This window comes from Aricia agestis, chromosome 3 (assembly GCF_905147365.1).
Source record: "Aricia agestis chromosome 3, ilAriAges1.1, whole genome shotgun sequence".
NCBI classification, from domain to species: Eukaryota; Metazoa; Arthropoda; class Insecta; order Lepidoptera; family Lycaenidae; genus Aricia; species Aricia agestis.
The window spans coordinates 20,897,016-20,924,555 of record NC_056408.1 but is presented as its reverse complement, the minus strand read 5'-3'; the positions used below and the strand labels follow the sequence as shown (position 1 = coordinate 20,924,555).

Genomic DNA, 27,540 nt, shown 5'->3' with positions numbered 1-27,540 from the left:
CACGTTCTCACAGAAAACCAGCGTGAAACAGCGTGCGCTGTGTTTCGCCGAGTGAGTGAGTTTACCGGAGGCCCAATTCCCTTCCTATCCTCCCCTATTCCCTTCCCTTCCCATCCCTACCCTCCCCTATTACCCTATTCCCTCCTAAAAGGCCGGCAACGCACCTGCAGCTCTTCTGATGCTGCGAGTGTCCATGGGCGACGGAAGTTGCTTTCCATCAGGTGACCCGTTTGCTCGTTTGCCCCCTTATTAAAAAAAAAACGTAGTGTGATCCCTTTCAAATCAATCTAAGAAAAAAAAAGGGACGACACTACGATGTTTCCACTTTTTAATTTCTTCACTTTCTTGACGGACTATACATCTATAATAACGGGGCATTTATAAATAAACAACCTCAACCTCAAAATATAATATTTTAAGTGGGATAATATTCTGAATAATGCTTTCGTCGATAGTCGATACTAAAAAAAGCAACGATTAAAAAAACCCGTTCGGCACCGGTTTCTTTTTTCAAAATATTATCGCATTGGCGCGTTACAAAATGCGCGTTTAAAAATGGAATTTATCAATGATCGATTCGTGGTCAAACGGCCACGCTCGGTTTAAATTTAGAATAGTTTTTTGGAAAGTCGTAGACTACCTTCGCTTCGAGCGCGCGTTCGCTTCTAACTTTTTTTAACTAGGTACTTGTATCATTTGGAAAAACTATTATCGCATATTTTTAGAACGATCGAGCACTTAAGCCGTTACCTAATGACTGATATTATCTAACTGGCCATTTACAAATTCAATCGCCTTTAAGGAAAGAGACGGAAAAAATAATTCGTTAGCGATTTTCATTTTTGACGCGTTAAATTAATGATGACTGTTCACGCATTCAGTTCGTGCTACTTTGCGGCTGCACGAGGAAAATTTGATTTCGAGGTTCTAATATTTTTAATTACGAATGGGAAAGTTAATAGAAATACCGCAATCGATAGACAAAACGTTTGTGCCAAAATTAAATATCCTTGTATTTGATTTTGGCAGCAGCGACTAGCGACCAACCTTTGTAACAGAAAATAAGCGGCTGTCAAAAAATACTTATAAACCATCAGCAGTGTGATTATGTATCTTGCGACAGCAATGCAACAGACGTTTGGCAGCAATAATATCCGTAAAAATGTCCTATTTACAAAACTTCTGTCAGACAGCAGATGTACAATACCTGCTGTCGAAGCCTGTTGTATTGCTGTCGAAAGCCTGTTGCGTCGCTGTCGCAAGAGGACCGAGGTGGTACTCACCGTTCTCGAGCAGCTGGGCGAACATGCTCTGCACGTTGCTGTGGTGGTGCTTCCACCGGAGGCAGTACTGCTGCGGCACCATGGTGGCGGCACTACACGCTCATGCCGCGGACGCCGCACACGGTGTACCCTCACCTGAAAAGATGGAGGGCAAATAAAGCAAATTAATCAAAAACATCGTCCTTCTCTCTTTACACTCACGCCCGTCTTACAAGTTAGGTTTTTCTTAATAACTCGATAAATATACTACATTTAAAAAATCCGCCAGGCCAGTCCCTCGGTGATAGAATTTTATTAGAGATGTGCCGACTAGTCGGTAACAGGGCTTCATAACGTTATCGAATACCCGAAAAAATATCGTTACGTATTCTCATAATGGTAGCCAGATAACGGTATTTTTTTATCGATATCTAGTAACATAACCAAAAAATATCGTTATGAAAATACCGGTAAATATAACGATATTTTCTGGTATCAGGTATGCGGTATGCGTCGTAAACCAAATCTCACTCGCAGCCCAACTTCCGACTTCCGAGCACCAGTTTTTTATACGTGGGAGAGCCATGCTTCGGCACGAATGGGCCGGCCCGACCGGAGAAATACCACGTTCTCATGGAAAACTGGCGTGAAACAGCGCTTGCGCTGTGTTTCGCCGAGTGAGTGAGTTTACCGGAGGCATAATCCCCTCCCCTATTCCCTTCCCTACCTTCCCCTATTACCCTATTCCCTCTTAAAAAGCCGGCAACGCACCTGCAGCTCTTCTGATGCTGCGAGTGTCCATGGGTGACGGAAGTTGCTTCCCATCAGGTGACCCGTTTGCTCGTTCGCCCCCTTATTTTCATTTAAAAAAAAACTTTGACTTAAGAAGTCAAGATGGTGCCGCAATTTGTTTAGTCAATGAATGCAGGGTACCTTTTACCGATTATGCAAGGTACCTATGTCCGTATTTATTTACTTGTTTTAATTGTGGCGAATGCGGGGGATTGGCAAAATATGGATAATTATTTGTATTTATTACTAGAATTCTAAGTTTAATAGATATATTATATATTGTAGACTGTAGTTAAAAATATCAACACATTTAAAAAAGGAAGCACAAAATTATATGATAGCATTTACAAAATATGTAGGTATTATAACACGGAGAATATTATAAGGAGCGTAGCCCGTCGGATCAGAGGCGCTTTGCAGTTTGCACACGACGCGACGGGGCGGGGCGGACCGGTCAATTTCGCTGCGAAATCTCTGGTTTTGCCCTACTAGAGATAGGAATAGCTCACAATTGACATAAAATATATGTCTCTAATGTCTAATGTGAGCTATTCTTATCTCTAGTAGGGCAAAACCAGAGATAGATCAAATATTGGGAACGGCCGTAAGAGGACAAATTTTACTCCAGCCACCGTGTAAAAACCATTACGAAGAAATGTGTGCCTAATTAAAAAAAAACAAGACAGTCATGTCTCATAAGTTCATAACAATAATTAACAAACAAAAACTTTTATTTTTATCATAATAAATTTAAAAATAGAACTAAACAATGCATTTTAAGTATTTTAAACTTGTAGTAGTGCTCACGGTTCGCAGACCATAGTACCTACTTTGTAGTGTAAGAGCCAGTCCACACTGCGCGTTGCGTTGCGTTGTCACAACGCAAATATTTTGACGGCCACACGAGCGCTGCACCATCGCAACGTTATTACTTACTAGATTACACCCGCAACTCCGTTGCGCCAAAATTCGTTTATCGAGCGGGATAAAAACTATCCTATGTCCTTTCTCGGGACTCAAAGTATCTCCATGCCAAATTTCAGCAAAATCGGTTCAGCGGTTCGAGCGTGAAGAGGTAACAGACAGACAGACAGACAGACACACTTTCGCATTTATAATATTAGTATGGAAGTATGGATGGATATTAGTATGGATTAGTTATTACGACGAACTACAAAGCAGTCAAAGGCCGTGTTCACACAAAACCGACTATGAGCCGCCGAATGTGGGCGACCGTTACGCAGTTTATTGTATTTCCATACATATTCACTTTTTCGTTCCCACCTAACCGACATTAAGCTATTACGCTAGGCGTAGGCGCAGACATTCGATACCGTATGTTTTCACGTTCACACTGGGGCTCACAGTGAGCCTGCTCACATTCGGCGGCTCACAGTCGGTTTGGTGTGAACACGGTCTTAGCGTCATCATCCCGCTTCGTCTCGGGGCTGCTGTCCGTCATTGTGTGCGTACTGCGTTGTGACGACGCAGCGCGCCGTGTGAACACCTTGGTTATTTATATGTAAAACAACGCAACGCGCTGTGTGGACTGGCTCTAACAGCCGCATATTATAAAGACATTTTTGATGATTACTTATTACTTAAACTCTAATAATAATGAAGAGTTGCCAGAAACTGTATGGAGTTAAGTATGTCAAAGCCTTCATTAAATTAAAGTTAATTTATCATTAAATAATAAATATATTTAAGTACGCATACGTTATTATTACGTGGGAGAGCCATGCTTGGGCACGAATGGGCCGGCTCGACTGGAGAAATACCACGGGCTCACAGAAAACCGGCATGAAACAGCGCTTGCGCTGTGTTTCGCCGAGTGAGTGAGTTTATCGGAGGCCCAATCCCCTACCCTTTTCCATTCCCTACCCTCTCCTATTTCCTTCCCTACCCTCCCCTAATCCCTTCCCTACCCTCCCCTATTACTTTATTCCCTCTTAGAAGGCCGGCAACGCACCTGCAGCTCCTCTGATGCTGCGAGTGTCCATGGGCGACGGAAGTTGCTTTCCATCAGGTGACCCGTTTATTTCATAAAAAAAGGCCAGTAATTAGTCTCATAAAAATTATGGAGATGCATTTATTCGCGGCTCATTATGCATCAGACTAGATCACTAGAATAATATGGAATAACTGCTATTATATGGTGCTGAGAGAACTCCTGGTTCTTTATAGATACAAGTTTGGGGGTTTCGGCGTTGTTTTAAGAACGGAAAGCATGTGCTACTATGCAAATTATATTCATCATCATCATCATCAGCATCACTACCATATTATACCATACATCGCCCCATGGTTATGGCTTATGAGCCTATAATGACCCTGTTATTGGTACTTTTCATAGTCTTTTAGATCGAGACTCGAGTTTGTCAAGCGATCAATCGAAAAAATCTATACTCTATCAAGCGAAAAAAATCTATACTTAATAATTAATATTATAAACCTGAAGAGTATGTTTGCTTGAACGCGCTAATCTCAGGAACTACTGGTCCGATTTAAAAACTTATTTCAGTGTTAGATAGCTAATTTATCGAGTAAGACTATAGACTATATATTATCACGTTAAGACTAATACGACCGAAGACACTCAGGACAATGTGGGAAAAACGGGGGAAATATTAGAAATTACGAACTACTGGAGCAATTTTTATGGCAATATTTGACACATCTATAGAGTAAACCAAGTGAAGGGAGTAGGGACATAAGAGCTATTTTTATGGGTTAAATGTACGGTTTCCGTAAAATTCCTAAATTACGCGGGCGAAGCCGCGCGGGACTGTTAGTGTGTTATAAATTTCGTGGAATTAAACAAAGAAAAACCAAAGTTTAAGAAAAATAAAATGTGTATTTTTTAATTAATGGCTTTTTGTGAAAAATCTAGCGCATTATGCGCAAGATTTTTCACAAAAAGCCATGAATATTAAAAAATACACATTTTTTTTTTGTTTTAAAAAGATAAAGGAGGTTTTCATTTTCGCTAACGGGCCTGGTGCCATCGAATTTATCATGTACATATACGTAATACCAAAATGATTTTCTCATACGAAAATATTTAACATGTTTGAGTTATTTTTCAGCTTAAAATAGTAATTACCTAGGTTCCTGCACAAAAATTTACTACAAAATATTTAAATACTAGAAAATATTTTTTAGAGTTCAAATATTTTGTAGTAAATTTACCATTTATTTATATATTTTTTAGTGTTTGACTATATTTAAACAGTAAAAATATTTTGTAGTAAATTTTTGTGCCTAGGTAATTACTATTTTAAGCTGAAAAATAACTCAAAAATGTTAAATATTTTCGTATTAGAAAATCATTTTGGTATTGCGTATGTATGAGAATTTCGATGGCACCCGGCCTCTTAAGCCCAAAATATGTCGGTACCCTGGGTTCCGTTATCGTCCAAAACTCCAACGCGTTATCGTATTTTCGAAGCCCAAAACAAATTTTAATGTTAATTTAGATTAAATTATCTCGCGTGCGTCATACTCGTTTGGGAGAATTTCAAAAATGTAACTGTATTTGTTGTGAACTGTAGTTAAAATGTTTCTAGGTATTTCGTCACCCCGTTCGATAATTTTGACAGCGAACAAAACAAAAATTCATAGGCTTTTTCAAAACACGTTATTGGGCCGATAAAAAGACACTTAAAAATAAAAAGTGACTTAGGGCCTAGGCTATTTCGCCGCTGCTTTGTAGTGATGTAGAGCAAAATAAAACCTATAGCCTAGGTCATAAAGTGGCTTTTTATTTGATTTTTGTCGGCCGCGGTTGCTTGCGACAAAGATCGAAAAGCCACCTACATAAATGAAAGCAAAAATTGGGTATGAACTCAGTTTCTTACGCTGGTTCTTGTCGCCGGGTTTGTTCCCGAACCGGTGGTAGGCCTCATGATCCGTGGAGACGTTCTAAAAATGTTAATTTTAAACGGGATTGGAAATAAAAACACATTTCATTTCATAGGATTCGAATTTCGATATGCATCGCTTTAATCAGGGTACCCAAAGGTACCCCTAAACTCTAAAGGGTGACTGACTTAAAAAAAAGGTTCTATCCAAAATAATAGCTACTTAGGAGTTAGGACTCTGGGCAACCTAATTTTTTTTTAAATTTCAATTTTCAATTACAAAGATCGTCATCACTTAACAAATTAGCGCCAGCTTCGTTACATTATCCGTTATTCGTAATATACTGGGCTACTGGCTACACGTTACAAATTAAAAACAAGCTCAAAAGTCAAAATCATGAAAATAACTTCCAAAAATACACTTTTATCAGCGCGGCGTGTTGTTTTCAAACAAATAGTTCCAAACAAACTGATAACTTTTGGATGTTTACAAAAGTATCAAAAACATGACCATTCCATGCGCCCGCGCATCTAGCGCGCATGTGTGCGCGTGCATGTGTAAGTGAGTGCATGTATGTGTGTGTTCCACACTTACACACGTGTGTGCGTTACATGTACCTACTATGTGGGTGTGTGTGTTCTTAGAATACCACGTTACAAATTACAATGTGAACCGATCGCGCGTAACAAGTTACAATGCATAATTGCAGACAAAAAAACTATTATTCAGATCAATCACTTATAGGCTAGGTTTTGCCGGGCACAGTTCTCGCACAGTTTCACTTTGTTATGTGTCTTCTGATCTTTATAATAATAACAAAAACAATATAATAACAGTCATATTATTTAGTTGAGTTGAGTCCCGGGAAAGGGATCCCGGAAAATGCGGTTCCCGCTGCCCGCACGATGAACGAATTTTGACACATCACACAACTCGTAGGCACGGTCTACAGCTACTTGATAGTTGATACTTCTAGTAAAGTCGTATTATAATATAATCGGCTAAGTGCGAGTCGGACTCGCGCACGAAGGGTTCCGTACCGTTATAGAGAAAAAATAGACGAAAAATTATGTTTTTTTATTGGAGCCTACCTTAATTTTTTATTTTATTTTAATATTATTTTAAATACTGAAGTAGACATATAATTAAGGCCTTTGTGAAAATATCAAGTGCCTACCTGTTGCCATTATTGATATCAAGCAAAAAAGGCCAAAAAAATCGTTTTTATTTATTTTGTTTTTAGTATTTGTTGTTATAGCGGCAACAGATATACACAATCTGTGAAAATTTTGGAACTCTAGCTATAGCGGTTCTTGAGATACAACCTGGAGACAGACAGACGGACAGACAGACATTGAAGTCTCATGAATAGGGTCCCGTTTTCACCCTTTGGGTACGGAACCCTAATATAATACTGAGTAGGGGCTACAGAAGGCCGATAAATGCTAATAGAGTCCCGGGTCCCGGCTAAGCAGAATTAGTCTAGCACTAGCAAAATTGTCATCACAAAATATAAGAAAGAAAACTAAGATGTATATTACTGCAATGTTTTACGCTGGAGACAGCACCAGCACGAGCACAGACAGTAAACAAAAAGTTTTTTCGAGGTTATGATAGTTTCTGTCAACATGACGTGTGCTGTGTGCATCATGTCGGATTATATTTTAGTGTCATTTTACTGTATGCGCTAGTAGCGCCCTTTGCTTCGACCTTTTTTTATGAAATAAGGGGGCAAACGAGCAAACGGGTCACCTGATGGAATTTGGAAAGCAACTTCCGTCGCCCATGGACACTCGCAAGTCGCAACATCAGAAGAGTTGTAGGTTCGTTGCCGGCCTATTTAAGAGGGAATATGGTAATAGGGGAGGGTAGGGAAGGGAATAGAGGAGGGTAGGGAAAGAAATAGGAGAGGGTATGGAAGGGAAAACGGTATGGATTGGGCCTCCGGTAAACTCACTAACTCGGTGAAACACAGCGCGAGCGCTGTTTCACGCCGGTTTTCTGTGAGCCCGTGGTATGTCTCCGGTCGAGCCGGCCCATTCGTGCCGAAGCATGGCTCTCCCACGTCAAGATTTGCATAATGTTCTCTATTGCAATTACATAATACAAAGAAAAGCGCTTTAACACACTAGCTCTATATCGCACAATAATCTTAAATATATAAAATTCTCGTGTCACAATGTTAGTTCGCGTACTCCTCTGAAACAGCTTTTTTACCAAATTTTATATGCAGTAGTCAGTAGGTCTGAGAATCGGCGACTGGCTACTTTTTGCATGCATTTGTAGAATTTACATTATTACAACTCGAGACTGACGGCGACAATTGTTTGTGCAACGGGATAGCGATGGACGTTGCCATGGTAACTTACTTATTATTTTAGTCACTTCAATAAAATAATACAGGCGAAATACTTTATGTGGCAAAACAACGTTTGCCGGGACAACTAGTATTAATATAAATAAAATTACATGTCCTGACTGACTGACTGATTCATCATCGCTGAGCAAAAACTGTAAAAGTTACAGCCACGAAATTTGGTGAGTAGGGTTGTTTTATTAAGTAGACACCCACTAAGGAAGGAATTTTGAAAATTTTACCCCGAAGGGGGTGAAATAAGGGTTGAAAGTTTTAATGAAAGTCAGTCATTTCTTGAGTTAGAAACATGAAATCTTATGTTTGGGTTACTGATTAAAAATGATTGGATACGTGTTTTTAAGCTTTTCTGAAAATTTTACCCCCAAGGTGGTGAAATAAGTGTTGAAAGTTTAAATGAAAGTCCGTCATTTCTTAAGTTAGAAACATGAAAGGTTATTGACGTTTGCGTTTGACGTTTGCTTAATTACCGTTTTTACCCTTTGTATAAGGAACCACAAAAACAAAAAGGAGAAAACTATCCATCTTTATTATTATACTATGTTAACGCGGATGAAGTCGCGGGCAACAGCTAGTATTAATATAACTAGCTATTTGACCGAGCTTTGCTCGGTATTTGATAAAACACGCATAAAATGACATTTTCTAAAAATGATTCCTAGCTAGATCGATTTATCGCCCCCGAAACCCCCTATATACAAAATTTCATGAAAATCGTTGGAGCCGATTACGAGATTCCAATTATATATATACAAGAATTGCTCGTTTAAAGATATAAGATATGCCCCTCACTCATGTTAATCATAAGCCCGCATTCTTTAATTGCTCATTTAATATTACCTAATTAAACGACGCTAAACACTTTTTCATCACCAATATAATTAATTAATTAATTTAAATGATGAACAAATAATATATTAGAATATAAATAAAAATTAATAAACAATAATTAAATTACTTATAGAATAAAAATTCTAAGATATTTATCTCATTATTTTATTGTATAGGTTCGGTCCATAATTTAAAATCGCACATCAGAAGAATCCAAATCCACAATATTATATACTAATTAGTATAATTACTAATATTACAAAGCCAAAAGTGTTTGTCGGTTAATACCTCTTCGTGCTTAAACCTGTGAACCGACTTCTATGAGTAAACTAGCTGTCCCGGCAAATGTTGGTTTGCCATAAAATGATTTTCCCTGTTTTCCTGCTTTTCTCTTGAAGTTTTTTCTGATTTTTTTTCTATTTACCTCACGGAGCCCGAGACCTTTCCAACGAATGCAAAACCGTGGAAATCGGTTCGTGCGTTCTGGAGTTATAGCGTAAACCCGACTTATTTTTATAATATACTAGCTGACCCGGCGAACTTAGTATCGCCTAACAGTCGATTCTTTAACTTTTGTATGGGAGTATAGAAAAGTGTTGTTTTTAGACTTTTTCAGGAAATTATTTTTTTTTTAGAATTTTTCTCTCCGTAGAACCATCCTCGTACTTTAAGGAATTTTAAAAAAAAGAATTAGCGAAATCGGTCCAACCGTTCTCGAGTTTTGCGCTTAGCAATACATTCAGCGACTCATTTTTATATTAATAATAATAATAATAATAATAATAATAGCTCCCACACCGGTTTCGGTGACGGTGGCCTGTTTCATTGAAACCAGACCAGCTACGCAGGAGTAACTTTTATAGTGACCAAGTGTGTGCGCAGTACACAAGAGCACTCTCTATTCCTTTACTCTCATAACCCAGTGGGACGGACGACCGACACGACTGGCGAGAGATCAGGCGCAGGACCGACTTTTTACATGCCCATCCGACGCATGGATCATCTTACTTGTCAGACAATCAGGTGATCAGCCTGCATTGTCCTAACCAAACTTGGAAATAACATGTTTCCAACGCGGGAATCGAACCCACGACCTCCGAGTCAAGAGCCGCGCTCTATACCACTAGACCACGGAGGCGTTTTTAAATTATAGATATATTAGATAAAGCCTACATTATGCTCAGCAGTAAAACCTTTCAGTAATATCAAATAGCCGCTACATCTAGGTGTCCTATAACAAGCGCGGTCAGCTAGAAAGTTGTAAGTGGAGACACCCGACCCCTCTTCCGTGGGATTCTAGTGCTTTCCGAAACGCCTAGGTCTTATAGTACTTAGTAGTAATAGTAAGTATTAGGTAAGTACTGTTTTATTTTTAGGTTAAAATATTTAATTTTTATTGTTTTTAGGGTCAATTCAGACCGCAACGCGACGAGAATGCCGGTAGAGTTATGATTTTTTTTCCTGAATATCTATGGCCACCATTAGCATGTCCCTATGTTTTCTATTTTTTTTCATAATTTAATTATTAAAAAAGATAAGAACGTCCAAAAACCCAAAAAAATGGCCAGATTTTCCTCTGTGTTCAAACACCCAGAAAACAAAACTGGCTAGAAAAAATAAAACATAGGAACACAGCTCAAGCCTTGCTTTAATTCTTAATGAAAAAATTACTTAAATCGGTTAAGTTTTGGAGAAGGAATCAGTGGACAACGAATCGAAGATTTTCTGTTCTTTTATTAGAACTTTTGTCGTGTTGTCTCTATCGCGCTCTGCGGTGGGAGACTTGAGATTGGTGAGACAGCAATACATTTTCAAATACCTATTTTCAATTTCTCTCGCCCCTGGTGTGTCCTCTTAATCCGTCAATCGCGGATTCTTAGAAATCTATTGTTATCGCGGCCACATGTGGCCGCTCGCGCTTGGGTGTTGAAGCGACATTCTACATTCGCATCGCGTTGCGGTCTGATTGACCCTTAATTGAAAGAAAAGTCCAACAGAAAGACTAAAGAGGTTCTCGCGACTGTGTGCGCAAAAGAACACGGGAAACGTACATTTTCCGGGTGGAAAAAAAAGCTTATGTCCTTATTGACTTGACTGGGGGGTACTCCACTCTGCCAGTAATAAATTTCATCAAATCCGGTAATTTTGAAACTTCTTCAATGAAAATAAACACGTTCCTCCTGCTTTTAATTATTTAGCATCCTTAATAATATTATAAATGCGAAAGTGTGTCAGTCTGTCTGTCTGTTTTTCTGTTACCTCTTCACACCCAAACAGCTGAATCGATTGAAATCGTCCCGGGAAAGTAAATAGGATACTTTTTATTCCCGACAAATGTACGGTTCCTAAAACTAATTTTGACTCAACAGAGTTACGGGCGTCATTTAGTAAAAGGTACATATAAATTACGAAGGTTGCACCTCGAGTAAATCGCGCCACAAGCCCTAAGTACCTAAGTCAAAAAACTAGACATAGAAAATGGCGGCTAGGTGGCCTAGTATCTAGAAACATGGCCTCAATTATTGAGTACCTACTTACCGGTTACTTGCGAATTGCGAGTAAAAGTAATAGTTCTGTATTAACGTAGCGTAGGATGAGAGCGAAAGATTTTGGTCTCGTTGTTATCCTTACTAGAGATCGCCCAACGGTCGAAATTCGACCTTAGTTTCAATGACATTAGGATTTAGGACTAAGACCTTAAATATTTTGTAAAAAAATATTGACTTTATCATATTTTTTTCAACTCTTGTCTCTGGGACTCAGCTGATCTGAGACTGGCCGTGTAAGTATTGTCTAACGGCCGTTCCCAATATTTGATCTATCTCTGGTTTTGCCCTACTAGAGATAGGAATAGCTCACAATTGACATAAAATATATGTCTCTAATGTGTGAGCTATTCCTATCTCTAGTAGGGCAAAACCAGAGATAGATCAAATATTGGGAACGGCCGTTATAGTATCAGAAGATTCAATAAAAAAACTATAATCCATTTTCAATTTGTCACCTTGTTGTCAACAGACCTCAATCATAAATAAAAGAGTAAAATTCGTATGTATAGGTTTGTCACTCAAAAATCTGTCATCGTTCCTACTTTCCTAGTGTGTGTGTTGTAATGTTTTATTTGTTAAAAATGTATGATTAAAGCATCATTTCAAAATAATATTAGCTCGATGCACTCCATCATATAAACTATAACTGTGCAAAATTTCATTCACCTATGTTTCCCCATTTTTCGTCAAAAGAGATACAAAATTTTTGGCTATTATATAATATACAGTCGTGGCCAACTAATTAAGGACGCTATACCACGAAAACGCATGTGTTTCTCAAAAGGCCGAGAAACCATTTCTCAAAGTAGCTTTGAAGTTTTTACCATTGACAACAAGTAAATTGACTAGCACTCTTAATATTTCGTGGTCAGAAAAGGAAATAGCTACTTGACATCGCTATTTTTTAGGTAAATACGTTACTGCTATTTTCTCATTATTGACTACGTGGACAACTAATTAGGGACATGTCACATTTTGACTACAAAATTAAATATGCTGGGAAATATTTAAATGTTTATTATATTAAAATGTTAATTAACAAACTTTTAACAAAAAACGAAATGAAAAACTGACATTCTAATAACCGGTATGGTTTCCTTTGTTGGTTAAAACCATTTGACATCGGCGTGGCATCTATGCAATCAAATTATTGCAAGTTTCTAAAGGAATATTATTCCAAACAGCTTGGAATTGCTGGTAAAGCTGATTTTTAGTAGCAGTACGTCGAGTTGCAACTTTTTTCTTGGCTTCGTACCATAAGTGTTCGATTGGGCTTAGGTCTGGCCTGTTTACGGGTCAATCTAGTACCGTCACTGACTGCTGCGCTGGGAACGATTTGACGGACTGCGCCTTATGTTTTGGGTCTTTACCGTGTTGGAACGTCCACAATCCTGGCAACACTTCTTCAGCATAGAGTATGCTAATATTTGTTTATATTGAAACTGATCTAGTTTTCCTTCAATTTACTCCATGTCCTGCAAAACAGCCCCAGATTTGAATATTGCCTCCTCCATGTTTTATCACCTGCTTCTTTATATATTTTGGATTAATGGCTGACTTTTTTGGCCGTCGCACATATTGTCTGCCATCTAATGAAATCAAATTTATCTTGGTCTCGTCAGAAAGTAGCACATTTTTCCATTGAGCAACAGTCCAATGTCCATATTTCCTTGCGAACGCCAATTTTGCTTGTTTGTGTTCTTTCTTCAGTAACGGAACTTTCCGTGTAACTCTTCCTACAAGTTTTGCCTCCATTAGCCGCCTTCTGACAGTCCTCGCTGATACTCCAGCATTCGATTCTGGCCCAAAAACTTTGCTCTTGATATGAACGGAACCCTTAAAGGGGTCTCTTTTCGCGAGAACAATCATTCTGTGATCATCTTGTTCGATGGTTTTTCTTGGTCTCTTCTTTCTAGACACTAGACACACATTGAAATATGCCACGGCATTGTAGACCATGTTTTTGGACAATTCCAAATGATCTACTGCTATTTTCTTGTACGGCCACCCACGTTGGTAAAAATTGAACATTGTTGCGTCACAACTATTCTTTCGACCCAAATTTTTAATTATTTAATGAGTTTACAAGACACACAATAACGATCACGCTTTTCAAATTAGCGCCAGAATTAAGAAAACGCGAAAGAAAAGCTATGACTTTTTAAATTTTTTTTAATTTAGAAGACAAAAACTAAATGTCCCTAATTAGGTGGCCAGATCTTTTGTATCATATTTATTTGTTGATGTGTTTTAATGAGGTTATATACGAGTAGTATGTAGGTATTTATTTTTTTATTTTATTTTATGCTAAGAACTAGAGTACTATCAGTTAATATGTTTATAAAGTAACAGACACTAATATCGAATATAGGTGATAATAAAAGGACTTGAATAGTTAATATTGCTTGGTGCCTTAACTGTCCCTAATTAGTTGACCACGACTGTATATTACAATTTACAAAATATATGCATTACATGATGCATCTGTCTATAACCACTTCAAGCTTAGGAATGCACCTGATCCTAACTTGACTACATACTTAAACCTAGATCTCAAAATCTGTAAGGTCTACGTGGAAGAGCCATGCTTCGGCACGAATGGGCCGGCTCAACCGGAGAAATACCACGTTTTCACAGAAAACCGGCGTGAAACACAGCGCTTGCGCTGCGCTTTAAGAGGTGGTATCATCATACATTCGAGTTTTGATTTTTTTCGATTGTTATTTCTTTTATTACGTTATTTAATAAGTCAGTACTTTATATTATATACAGTGATACAGTGACGTAACCTTAAACCTATCAATGATAAATAGTTTATGGGTAAAGTTGTGTAATTGGGGGGGCTAAATAAGCTTTAAAATTTGGCATAAAATATAAAGTTTAATTTAAAAAAATGAAATATTATGTGCACACTGCACAGCTGTTTTGATTTAAGGGGTACCAGGGTTTTTTTTATAAAAGCTTTTGACACCAATTTTGTTGACATCGCGCGCTATAAACTGAAGTCCACGCGGACGAAGTCGCGGGCAACAGCTAGTATTCAATAAAGCAAAGAAATAGTCTATTATTTGTTCATAAATCATAATGTTATTTGGTTCCTACTTCCTATACTATACTATATACATATTTCAATTTTCCATAGAACTTGGCACTCATTTAGATCTCCATTCTTTTTACGGTGAAGTCCATAGACAAGAATAATGTTTCAAGTATGGAACTTGGCTCTCCATTTTTACATATTTTATGTTTTTGGTAGGATACATTATACAGTATACACGTATAGTGATTTAAATATTCGACTGAGCATTACATTACAATATTACCTCCCTGACCGACGAGCATTCACGTGTAAACTGTAATGTAACATTAAAGATTCGATTTGGAGCATTACATTACACTCTTACCTCCCTGGGGCCTGGGCTGACTGACGAACATTCTCGCGACTTTGAGCATTCCATAGCTAGTTAATGTTAAAAGTTGTATCAAGATATTAAACACTGTATCATTACAAGGTGTGCATTGTAATGCTCGGCTCTCCTCCCTCACTGATGTAATGCTCGACTTTGTAACTTTACATTACAAGCGAATGCTCCCGGTGAGGGGGCACCTTAAACCGTCGTGGGAGACATTATTAAGTAATCAATCAATCAATGTATTCTCCAACAGCAAGCAGCGGGCCGATGATAACGCTATCCGTGTCCAAGTGGCTCTGAACAAACAATTTTTTCGCATTGTCTTGCTTCACCGATCAACTATTTCTATTGCGGCATGCATTTTGCAATTTCAAACTTTTTGTACAGCCGCCACGCTTGATGCATTTTGAAAACCGACGGTAAAAAATGTATTGCTTATTAACCGATTTCGATAAACGTTAATAGGCAATTCCGAAATACTTGGCGACTGCAAAATTCGGGCAATACTTAGTCCTGTTTCCATGATACGGCTAAGCATAACCATAGTAGAAATGCATGGCAGAACTTAGAGACAAAAATTGACAGATCTCCTTTGCCTATATTTTATCTCCCACTCTGCTGTAGAAAGAAACCCCTGTGGCGGCCTTGCTAAATTGCCGGGCATGTTGCCACAATATAGCTACAAAATGCAAACTGACAGATCGTAATAATTGTCTCTTCAATCTATGCTATCTTTCGGGCATCTAAAGTTTGTTTATTGCCGCGTGCAGGTTGAACAACGAACGTCACTGCAGTGTGCATTCACTACATGCGCATTTCAGGTAACAAGGAAAAGTGGATCGTGGATTAACTGAATAATTCAGTTATTTCAGTCATGAGAACATCATTATAATAACATTGATTCAAACGTAAGTATTAAACAAGAACATCCAATCATATGAGCAAAGCCATTCGGTTAGTTTTTTATTTAACTAATTCGCAAATCTCGAAATGTCCGTACTCTGTACCACTGTTTCGGCCTACGACAACTAGTCTAGCGAGAAGAACTGGCGTAAGAAACTCGCACGGGGCCACTTATTACCTAAATAGTGGAAAGTTGTAACGCTTAGCCACATAGAATAGGGCCTTTTTTTAACATGGGGAAATGCTTTACGCATCCCCGGCAAATTGGGGATATCGGCCGGGGTATGTGGGACTCCTGTAGTCTACCCACTAAAGCCCCATGGTGCTCCACTCATCGCTTAAGGCGAGGATAAACCCCAATTTGTTATTACGTGACTCCCGGTTTACCTAGTTCCAATATAATAACGTAGTGTTAAAAAATATGAGATATAAAGCACAATATTTAAAATACCTTAAACCATAAACATTTTAATAAAACGTAATACTTTGGCTGTAATTAATTATTTACAAACTCACCTCCGATAAAAATCTATTTCATCGAAATATAAGTATTAACTAGGATAATTATACATTTTATTTGAATAAATTGTTAGTATATCTATATTAAAATGTCCTTAACCGAACAATTTTGTTTCTTAATGTTTATATCCAAAGATATTTTTAAAAAACATGAAAAATAGAGAAGATCCGCCGGAGAACCTATAAAGTTTTATGCTAAGTTAAAATGAATCTTATTGCGATGCGTATACGCTTGGTCTTTGGTTGTGTGCAAGGTTATCGTTTTGGATTGAGATTAATCCCCGCCTTAAGGCAGAGTTGCGGGTATGATATAGAACCTACCGCAACTGTACCAGCGATCATCTACAGATCCGACAACACCCCGGTACCCGGGGGGCCGCGATGCGCAGGAACACATAGACCTTGGCCTATAGGCAGCTGGCAGGCCTACGTTGATAACGCAGGCTGATCACTAGATAAGATGATCCAGGCGTCGGATGGGCATGTACAAAGTCCTGCGTCTGATATCTTGCCGATCGCGTCTGTTTATTCATCTCAATGATTCATGAGAGAAGGAAGAGACAATGCTCTAGTTGGACATAAATGCAAAGGATTCAATAGTTTTGTCCCACACTGTGCCATTTTTTGTTCATCAAGGGCATGCGTTATAGCGCAGTCAACATCACACGTGAGGCATCAGGCATGCCCGCGACGCTATGACACTTTTCTTTCCAACGCGGGTGGATTTTGACGCATTCAATTATTGAATATGCCAAACGAAAGTTGAATAAAATGATGATGACGAAAATTGAAGATGAAATTGCATAGTGTGGACATAGCTAATGGACCAGCAACTCTCACTGAAACCGGTGTGGTACTTGGGACTCGGAAGGCACATCAAAAGTGCTGTCTCTGCATACCAAACGGTAGAAAGGAACCGTAGGTTTGGTTTGACCAGTTGAGTTTGGTACTACTAATATATATTCTGTGGTTGAGTGTAGAGTCAAGAGTGGCACTCTGCTCCAGTGGTCCCTAACCTTTTCAGAGCGGTTACCTCTATGGTCTGTTAGAGAAACTGATTAACCCCCCCCCCCTCCCCCCTTAAATTTAACCCCTATACATTATCTGTCGAACTCTTCATTAAATTGAAGGTAAATCATAATTTGTGCCAAATGCCAAACGAGCGTAATTTGTGCGTTGTGACTTGTGCCTAGTTAGCCTATAGCCTTCCTCGATAAATGGGCTGTCTAACACTGAAAGAATTATTCAAATCGGACCAGTAGCTCCTGAGATTAGCGCGTTCAAACAAACAAACAAACTCTTCCGCGCTGCTCGCGCCGATCTTCTGCCACTTTCATCGTATCACGTGGCACGAGATATGGCGTAAAGCAATTACCGAAAAAACCTTTCTCCGATCTTTTTTTAGAAATGGGCAAAATTAAGCGGCTAAAAATAAAACCGGTGAGGCCGGATTTTTTATGCAGATTATGCAACGCGGCCTTCGCGGGTCCGGCCCGCGGCCCCCGGCCGGATTTTCGAAAACCGTAAAGAAACATGGCGGATTTGTGCCAAATTTTCCACGCGCGGGCAATTACAAGTGTGCCGTGATCTTATTTTGTAAGTCAAAGGTTTAATGATTTTTACTTTTGAATTTTTAATTATTATTTACCTACTTTTACATTTTACAAGATTGCATTTTTAACCGACTTCCAAAAACGAGGAGGTTATACGTTCGGCTGTGGATATGTTTTTTACGCGTACAGAGTTGCGGGAAACACGGAACACCCCCTACATCTGTCAGTCTCCTCTTAGCGCTTAAACCGCTAAACAAATTTTCATGATTATGTGCTATGAACAGCAAAATAGACAGGATAAGAAATATATTTCTTATCCTGTCTAAAAATGTACGGTAGGTGATAACAAATATCGGATAACATTTCATCAGTCTGTACTCTGCAATAATTTTGTAACTTCTGTAGTGGGTCTCTGTTTGTTGTAATACGTGTTTTGATAATAAAGTTATTTTTTTAGTTTTCCTAGTAGGCGAGCATTATCAGCATTTTAACTATTTCTATGATAAAAGGTCAAAGATTGCCTCAATTTGAATAACAAAATGTGACAAAATTGTAAAACTTTTGACGAATTTACCTATCATTATTTTATTTTTAAACAGTAAATTGTTACATTTATTTGATTCGCCATGTTTATTATTTCTAATATTATCTATATATTATTATTTATTACAAATTACAATAATTGAACTAGCTTTTGGCAACAGTTTCCCCTAAAAATAAAATTTATTTTGCTGTATCCACAAATGTTGAAAACACATTTAAGTACAATTTATTGTATTATATGGAAAAAATTCGCCAAAATATGCGAGTTGGACTCGCCCATGAAGGGTTCCGCAGCAGAAATAAAGTTTCTTTTTATGAAATTTAAATATAAGGTTTTTAATTTATTTCTATATTTCAGTTGATTTATCATTTAATAAAAGTTAAATTAATGTTTACCATTTATGACGTATAAAAAAACAACTTGCTAGGTCTCGTTCAAACCAATTTTCGTCGGTAGTTTTTATAGTAATGTACATAATGTACATTGAATATTTTTTTACACTAATTAACATTACTAATTTACTACTACTACATTACTTTAGAAGTTAGAGGGGGGAAAACATTTTACCACTTTGGAAGAGTCTCTCTCGTAAACTATTCAGGTTAGAAAAAAAATATATTAGAAAATTCAATATGATTTTTGAAGACCTATCCATAAATACCCCACATGCATAGATTAGATGATTTTTTTTGTTTCAGTTGTACTTACCCCCCTAAGGACCTAAGGACCCCTAAAATTTTTAATATTTTTTCCATTTCTGTATCAAAATCTTATTCAAAGTTCTTTCCCCGGACTGAAAGTATCGCCATACCCAGCAAAATCGGTTCGATAGCTTGGGCGTGAAAAAGTAACAAACAAACGGACTTTCGCATTTATAATATTAGTAGGATCGTCACAAGTTTTGAAAACCAAAAAGTTCAAAGTTCGAATGACACAAATAAGTATTCCACCAAATAATGTTGTGCTGCCTTTATCAGCATTGGTCAACATTTTAAATCAAATATAATTCAAAACATGTTTACTGTTAAAACGATAAAACAGTGTTCTCTCAATTATTATTGTTTAGACCAGGGAGTTACCGCCTAGGGGGCGCGGGACATCATCTATGTACTAATCTATACTTAATATTATAAAGCGGAAGAGTTTGTTGGTTTAAACGCGCTAATCTCAGGAACTACTGGTCCGATTTGAAAAAATCTTTCAGTGTTAGATAGCCCATTTATCGAGGAAGGATATCGAATATATATATTGTTAACAAATTTTCAATTTTTTACATAATCATTAGCAATGTGTGATGAATGATGAGTGTGTAATTTCTGGTAGAGTTTTCCTCAAAAGATAAAATTTTGGAAGATCGAAATTTAAATAAATGTACTAGTTCACCTTGAAATAGGTGGGTATAGACAAATTATTATGGTTTTTATATTTTTTATCCTATTAACCATTCTAAAACCACAAATTTATAATCTGAAGTGATAATACAGCTCCTATTTTAGTATTCCAAGCAACAGAAAATGTTCTTGTGTTTTTTAATAAATATTTAAAATAAACAGAGTCAGAGGTCGACTTCAAAAAGTCCAAATTGGTTCTAAGAGACAATAAATTATTTTAAGTATTTTCCTTCTAATAGTCAAGTATTGGCCAATATGTAAACTATTCATTATCCCAAGTAGATTGTGTACTTGTTAACCCATCAAGCCCCATAAGCTCACCGGTGAGCGAGACACAATAGAATAACAATAGGTTTGCAAGAATCCACAATCGAAGAATTAAATTAAGACACATTCAATACAAACACTATCCTTTTCATAATATTGAACAGAGTCAATAAAATCTATAGAGAGCCCATCCAGCATTTTTGAGTGTCCGTAGAGAAACCTTATGATTACTAGCTGTCTGTCTGTCTGTACCACCACTGCATCAATATAGCTGCAGTACAGCAACTAGAGCACAGTTAACAGCACTGCATATCGGTGGAATTGTTATCATAAAAAACACATAAAAGTCCTCATTTATTGGGAATGGGCTTATAATTAACTGACCACCAGAAATAGTAACATTTCACAGACAAAAATAGTAAACAATCACCAAAATACAGACCACCATTTTAATGTAAAATGATAACCAAAGATTTAACATCTCGCTATCCTATTTATATGCAAAATGCCTCCAAATAAAACATTGTTTAAAAACTAAAAATAGTAAATGATCGCCAAAATTACTAACTAAATAATAACCAACATTATACTAGACTAGCTAGCATTTTAATGTTAAATGATAACCAACGATTTAACATCTCTCTATCCTATTTATGCAAAATGACTCCAAATAAATCATTGTTAAACCAACAAAGTAAATGATCACCAAAATTAGTAAATGATCACTTAACATTATACTAGCATTTAATGTAAAATTATAACCAAATTATTTTAATCTTGCTATCCTATTAAAACAAAATGACAAAAAATAGTTGCTAACCGAAAAATAATAAATATAAAACCAAACTATATTTTGGGGTTGTGGGCCCTGAAGTTCTAAAGGTGATTTATTTCATCAGGACGCATTGTAGACTGAAACAATGGGGGCGCTAAAATATAATTTGTTCTTAACCCTCGGTTGGTCGCGTGGGGTCTTTAAAAGCCCGGAGTTTGCGAAATCGAGAAAAAACTATATTTAAATTAATCGTAGCATCTCCGCTCTTTAGGTAGCTTCCTAAAAAGAGTTAAATTTCGATATAATTGCCACTAATCTGAGCTGGTGTGCACGTGTTATGTGTTACGGATGTGTTTATTCACGCTGTGGTCTTTAAAGACCCCAGGTGACCAACCGCGTAACTAAATTCGATTTGATATTTTCATACAGTTTTCACATCGAAATGGGTTTCTTTTGTGATTTTCCTTGTATTTTAATAATAAATGCATTAAAATGTTCGTGTGTTAATTCTTATTGTGTTATATTGCATATAAGAAGTTTTACACGCACTTTTCCAGAAATGCATATTTTGCTATGTAGACCAAAATGATGATGATTATTATTTGGTGATGATTAGAAACTAATTTTCGGTACATTTACCATACATTTAAAGTATTAGAACAGGAAAATGTATAAAATATATAAGGTTTTTTTGCTGAAAATTTGTCAATGTTTAACATTCAATAGTTTATATGTTATTTGGACTTAGCTTTTTAAATTCCAATCTAAGTTATAGGAAATTTAACTGTTATTTTAGTTACCTACACGTTTTACCACAATTTTAAAATAATGTTGATTTGATTGGTTGTTGGTTGAGTTGAGTTGGGAAAATTGATTTTTTTCAATTTTCCCAACTCATGGTTTCTACTTGAAATTTTTTGACTTCTATTCTTAATTTGTAAGTTTTGGTTTCATGTATTCAAAATATAATTAATCTTTTGATTAAATCTGATTAATATTGAATTAAATAACAATAATTTACAGAAAAAGTTAAGAAATATATAAATTTATGCCATTTTTATGTCATTTAATTTTCGGGCTTTCAAAGGCCCCAGGTGACCAACGACGTTATTTTAAAAGAGCAACCAACCGAGGGTTAAAGTGGGCAGTAGACAAAATAAGTTTGGGAACCTCTGGCTTAGGGTATCAGAGAATTTTATGGTGGTCATTATATATTTTGTTCCCTTGGGAATGTGCTCAGCGAGAGAATGAGAGGAATCTTAACAAGAAGTTAGATGAGAGGAGTAAGATTGAATAGAACTAATTTTTCAAGTATTGTAGAAAGTTCTGGTTTTTCCCTGTAGTTATCTGTGACCAATCCATATATACCAAACCACATATATTATAGGTAGATATTGTGATAAAATGGATTGGCGTCTTAAGTTCCACTGTAAGCGAATAACATGAGCAGACGAAAAATTGTAAAAAATTAGATATTAATATTTAATTTCTTATTTTGACAAACATTGTTTCACATACTTGTAACTTCTAAGTACTGCCATAAGAAATACCGGAAGATTTAAAATTACAAATTAGATGTATCAGAAATAAGCTATTATAAAAGTATAACTTAGCTTATTTCTGATACATCTAATGTAATGTCTTTTATATAAATTTATGATTAATGCAAAGGCATTAATCATAATTTTTTTGTAAATTGTGTAATCAGCTGAACAAACTACAAATATGAAAGAAAATAAAAGACATACCAAAGTATAAGCTTAAATGGCAGGAAAAGGTATGTAAACCCTATATATATTGTGCATGGTTTACATGCGCAATATATATAGGGTTTACATACCTGAACAAAGTTACAAGAAATGGATCACGGAAAGTTCTAATAAATCTTTGATAGGAATAATTTTTTTAGAAGAGGCCTATGCCAAAACATCTGATAAGCCCATCAACAAAGTTACACCAAACTAAATATAATTTATATTAATAAAAGTGAAAATATTATAATCAAACAGAAAATATTATTGGAATAATCAAGAGTAAATATGAATTTTGGTTTAAATATTATGATCTTCTTAAAGCTTGCTTATCAATTCTATAAATTAGAAAATGCTAATTATAATTGAATTTATAATTAGCTATTTGTAAAAATTGCTTGAAAATTTTAATATCTTTTTAAACCGTATTAATTTTTTTAAGTACTTAGTAGGTATTTAACCAAGAGTTTCATCAATTCTGGAATATATTGTCTTGTACAATTTTTAAAGGTTTAAAGGAATGTTTTCAAAGGTTCTGTTTAAGGACAGATTCTTTTTGTTTTTAATGTGTGTTTATTGAAAGTTATCGAGAAGATACTAAAATGTTAATTATATTATTAAGTTTTATGAAAAGTGAATTAAATATACTGACAACTTATTATGTTCCTCTTATTAGATTTAAGGGATTATATTTGACGCGGATGAGTGATGACCCATTGAATATTCAGTGTGAACCTTCTAAGCACCCAGTGGGGTAGCCAAAAGCACTTCTATTCTGTAGTCATCCCTAATGATTCTGATAAATCAAAACGAAAATATAAGTAGGCACAGCATATTTGAGTTCTTATCAGCAAACAAAATACCTGTTTAATGTGTAATGGGTGTTTTATTATGCATATTTCCTACGGTCCTAAATATTGTTATCGAAGGCTGATTAACTTCTTTGGGCATTTAAAACTTCATAGCCGGTCAAAACGAGAATAAATAGATAAATTGAATCGGGAGCTCCAGTGCAGCAGTCGGTTCAGTCAATTTATGTTCAATGCAGGGGAAATATTTAACCTGACCAGCACATAACTAGTATTGCACGTATGTGTGAGTATGTGCGCACTGGGAAACTACCTATTCCTAGTTCAAACAGACGGCGGCTCCGCGTTCTAGAGCTGCTCGGACACCACGGCTACTTACTGGAGGAGGTTTCCGGAGTCCTCGGTCATCGGTTTCCCACGCAGACACATACGTCTGACGACCTGTCGGCATCCGAGATCACAAAAACACAAAACTGCCGTACTTTCACAACCTAATCCACTGAACACAAATAATAGACAAACAAATAGTTCGGCTCACGGTTGTCACGAAACAAACATCTTCGAAGCTAACACTGCACCGCGATACATTATCACGTCGTTCCCTTAGCGCTAACCCATATTCCAGCTCGAAATTACTCCGTAATGAACTGAATTATTACCAATTTGCCATAGCGCGCTCGACGTCCGTTCGCTGCGAGAAAATAAATGTAAAACGTTTTTCGAAAGCGCTTAGATACTCGGACGTGGACCTTTCGAAAAAGTACAAAATATAGTGGCGCGCTAAATAAGAAAATCGATAAGGCCGTTCTATTGTAGACGGATCGAAACTAGAATAATAATTTATCAAAAAATATAATAAAAACGACATTATTTCTTGTGACGGTTTCGAGCTGTCAGAATTTTCTACTCGCTAACCGGCGGATTTCAGCGATGCGCTTTCATCAATTACGACGCCTTTTGTATGGAACTCTTAAAATCCGTCGGTTAATAAGAACCGTCGAGCGAAAAACGACCGTAACGACTTCGTCGACTTTCATATTTGGCGCTACTTGCGAAAAATGCGAAACGGATGCGAATTTGTTTGTAAAACTTACGGCGAGTACGATCAGTGGATTAGAAATTTCCAAATGATAAACGGTGAACGAACACGAGTTATCCGTGACGAGGCGCGAGATACTGTTTTCGAAACATTTGGCCCGACGACGTCATTTTTGGCGTATTTTGAGTTGGATCATGAACGGGAAAACTCGAAAGCGTTCGGACGTGCGAGGGAGACAAAATTACTCGTGCGGCAAAGAAAATTGAACTGTATACGCCTCGAGACGTCATATCTTGGGGTATTAATTTCCCATCAATAACTTACAAAACGAGCGAAGAAGCCGTACTATTTTGAAGTTTTTTTCTATACTACGCTGGTATGCTATGCTAGGGAGAACGGCTGTTTTCTATGTAATTTCTCGCTTGTGTGAGTTATTTCCCGTATGTGTAGTTTTCGTGTTTATATAGTAGGTATACTTGTACGAGTTTCTGTAATACATTAAAATCGTATAGTCAACGACTGAGCCAGCAATACAATCAATAATCTAAAATTTCATTTAATATTTTGAGCAAGTCATGTCCGCTAAATGCTAGTTTCGAAATAGCTTCCACTATCGTATGCGGTATAACTAATCGCTTACAAAAATTGTTAACTAATACTTGTTAAACTCGATCTGTGTCAAATCGAATAAGTACTTACATATTTCATATTAAGTATTACATTTTTGTATTTTACAGTCGATAATCGAGTTGAATTTTAAGTTTGTTCTCTAATAGTAAGTATTATTATTACTTATCATTTACCATTAATGTCTACCCATCACTGTTATCGTAGACCAAGCAAGTTATGATAACAATACTTAGGCCTTATAGCCTATATCTACAACTTAACTTGACAGATAGTATCTGTCAGATAAGTTGTGGATGTGGATAGCCTATCCGACACTTAACAGGAAGTGGTGAAACGGGCCCATTTATTTAGGGTTTACATTCCAAATGTCAAAAAGGGGAGAATGGCCATTATTAGTTCATAATATAAAAAAATATCGACGTTTATAAAATTTTATTTGACATTAAGTATATTAAATTAAAGCTAATTATAACAGAAATTAAAAATTGGCCAGCCAAGGGGCTAGGCTAATTATATAAGTACAAATATGTACAATCTATAATTCTTCGTCAGGCCCATTGACTTTTAAACAATCTTTCTGAGCAGTAAGGTCAAAAGTTTGAAATACCACTGAAATCCAGACCTATGCAGGACCACCTTACATACATAATAACCCTTTTTTTTAATAAACAATTTATCAGCATAATAATCTAGCCATCTATTAATTTATAATAAGTAATTAAAGTAATATTACTAGTGTGTACTATACAAATCGTACCAAATCTAGGTCGCGAGGCGTGTCTAGCGCTAGAAAGGTGGGAAAATATCTAGACTGTGAGACAAGTCTAGTTCTCAAGTCGTATAAAATGAACTTTAATTTTTTTTCGATTACTTAGGTACTCTTTATTAACTCTGCTATAATCGTATTAAGTCAGTCTTAAAATTACTATATTTCTTTAAGAAGATAAAATTGAACTTACAATTACTTACATTTAGCATATTATTATCGTAGTCTATACATATAATTACATTACCACTACAAAACGATCATACATCAAAATCGGTCCTCTCGTTTAAACAGAAATTTCATCATTTAAGCCCGAAGTCCGAACGAACGAAAAGCAGAGAATAATTATTGATATCAAGTTGAGTTTGAATATAGGTACTTTAAGGGAGATCGCAGACGGCACACTTTTTGTGTGATCGAATCTGCGGCGCACATAATTCAGTTATCGCACAATATAATTAAATACATTTCTGCACATCGAGTACTTTTATATAATAATCACAAGCACTCTAGCACCAAAGAGAATGTCATATGTTTGAGTATTTCATCAATGGTCATATGCATATACTACGTAACATCTAGCACCTTTGACCAATAAAAGAAAAAACAATTCGACTTAATTTGGCCAAAATCGTAAAATAAAAAACACAAAACTCATTTCAGTCTTTTTACGCGATCCATAATAATATATACTCCTGACCACTCATTTAAGAGGATACACCAGGGGCGAGAGAAATTGAAAATAGGTATTTGAAAATGTATTGCTGTCTCACCAATCTCAAGTCTCCCACCACAGAGCGCGATAGAGACAACACGACAAAAGTTATAATAAAAGAACAGAAAATCTTCGATTCGTTGTCCGCTGGTTCCTTCTCCAAAACTTAACCGATTTAAGTACTTTTTTCATTAAGAATTAAAGGAAGGCTTGAGCTGTGTTCCTATGTTTAATTTTTTTTGTATATTGTTAGCGGATGTCAATGGACAAGCTACATGATATTATATTTATTTATTTAAATCAGTATATTATGTTAGTCACTATATATAATTTTAATAAGTGATTATTATATTTTAAATATTAATAAGTAAGGTACTTGATTTTGACAATTAGTTAGTTATAAATGGGCGGGAGGATTATTTACTTCCGTTATAACTTCCTCTTCTCATATTATCTAAAATATGAGAAGTACATTAATTAATATTTAGAATTATGTACTTAACTTATTCTTAGCCATTCTTAATTTTAATGTATTTCTTTATGATTTTGCTATATTTGAATTGTCAACGGAAGTTCGTTTCTTTTGTGTAAAATGGTATAAAAGCCAGCCATATTGCATTGATTGATTCATTCTGTAATTAACTTTGAGACATGTAAGGTAAAACTCTGCTCGAATAAATATCGCTCAATGTATAATTCAAGACTTTTACTATTGTCTAACATCTCAGAAGTGGGATTATTTCAAAAATGTCCGGTCCTTATGCTGCGGGACTTGGCAACCGGAGAAGAACGC

The 27,540-nt window shown here is 36.4% G+C and overlaps 1 protein-coding gene across 3 annotated transcripts in view; it reads right to left on the bottom strand.

Moving 5' to 3' along the window:
- Positions 1 to 24,815, bottom strand: part of LOC121740370 — a 43,840-nt gene extending 19,025 nt beyond the window's left edge. Inside the window, exons 1-3 of one of the 3 annotated variants that reach the window (XM_042133045.1) lie at positions 24,692 to 24,815; positions 23,977 to 24,346; positions 1,284 to 1,418 (exon numbers count right to left, since the gene is read on the bottom strand). In XM_042133045.1, the coding sequence (XP_041988979.1) occupies positions 1,284 to 1,365 (82 nt within the window). In that variant the 5' untranslated portion in view covers positions 1,366 to 1,418; positions 23,977 to 24,346; positions 24,692 to 24,815. The other 2 variants (XM_042133046.1, XM_042133044.1) reach the window with 2 other exon arrangements.
- Positions 24,816 to 27,540: the final 2,725 nt, after the last annotated feature.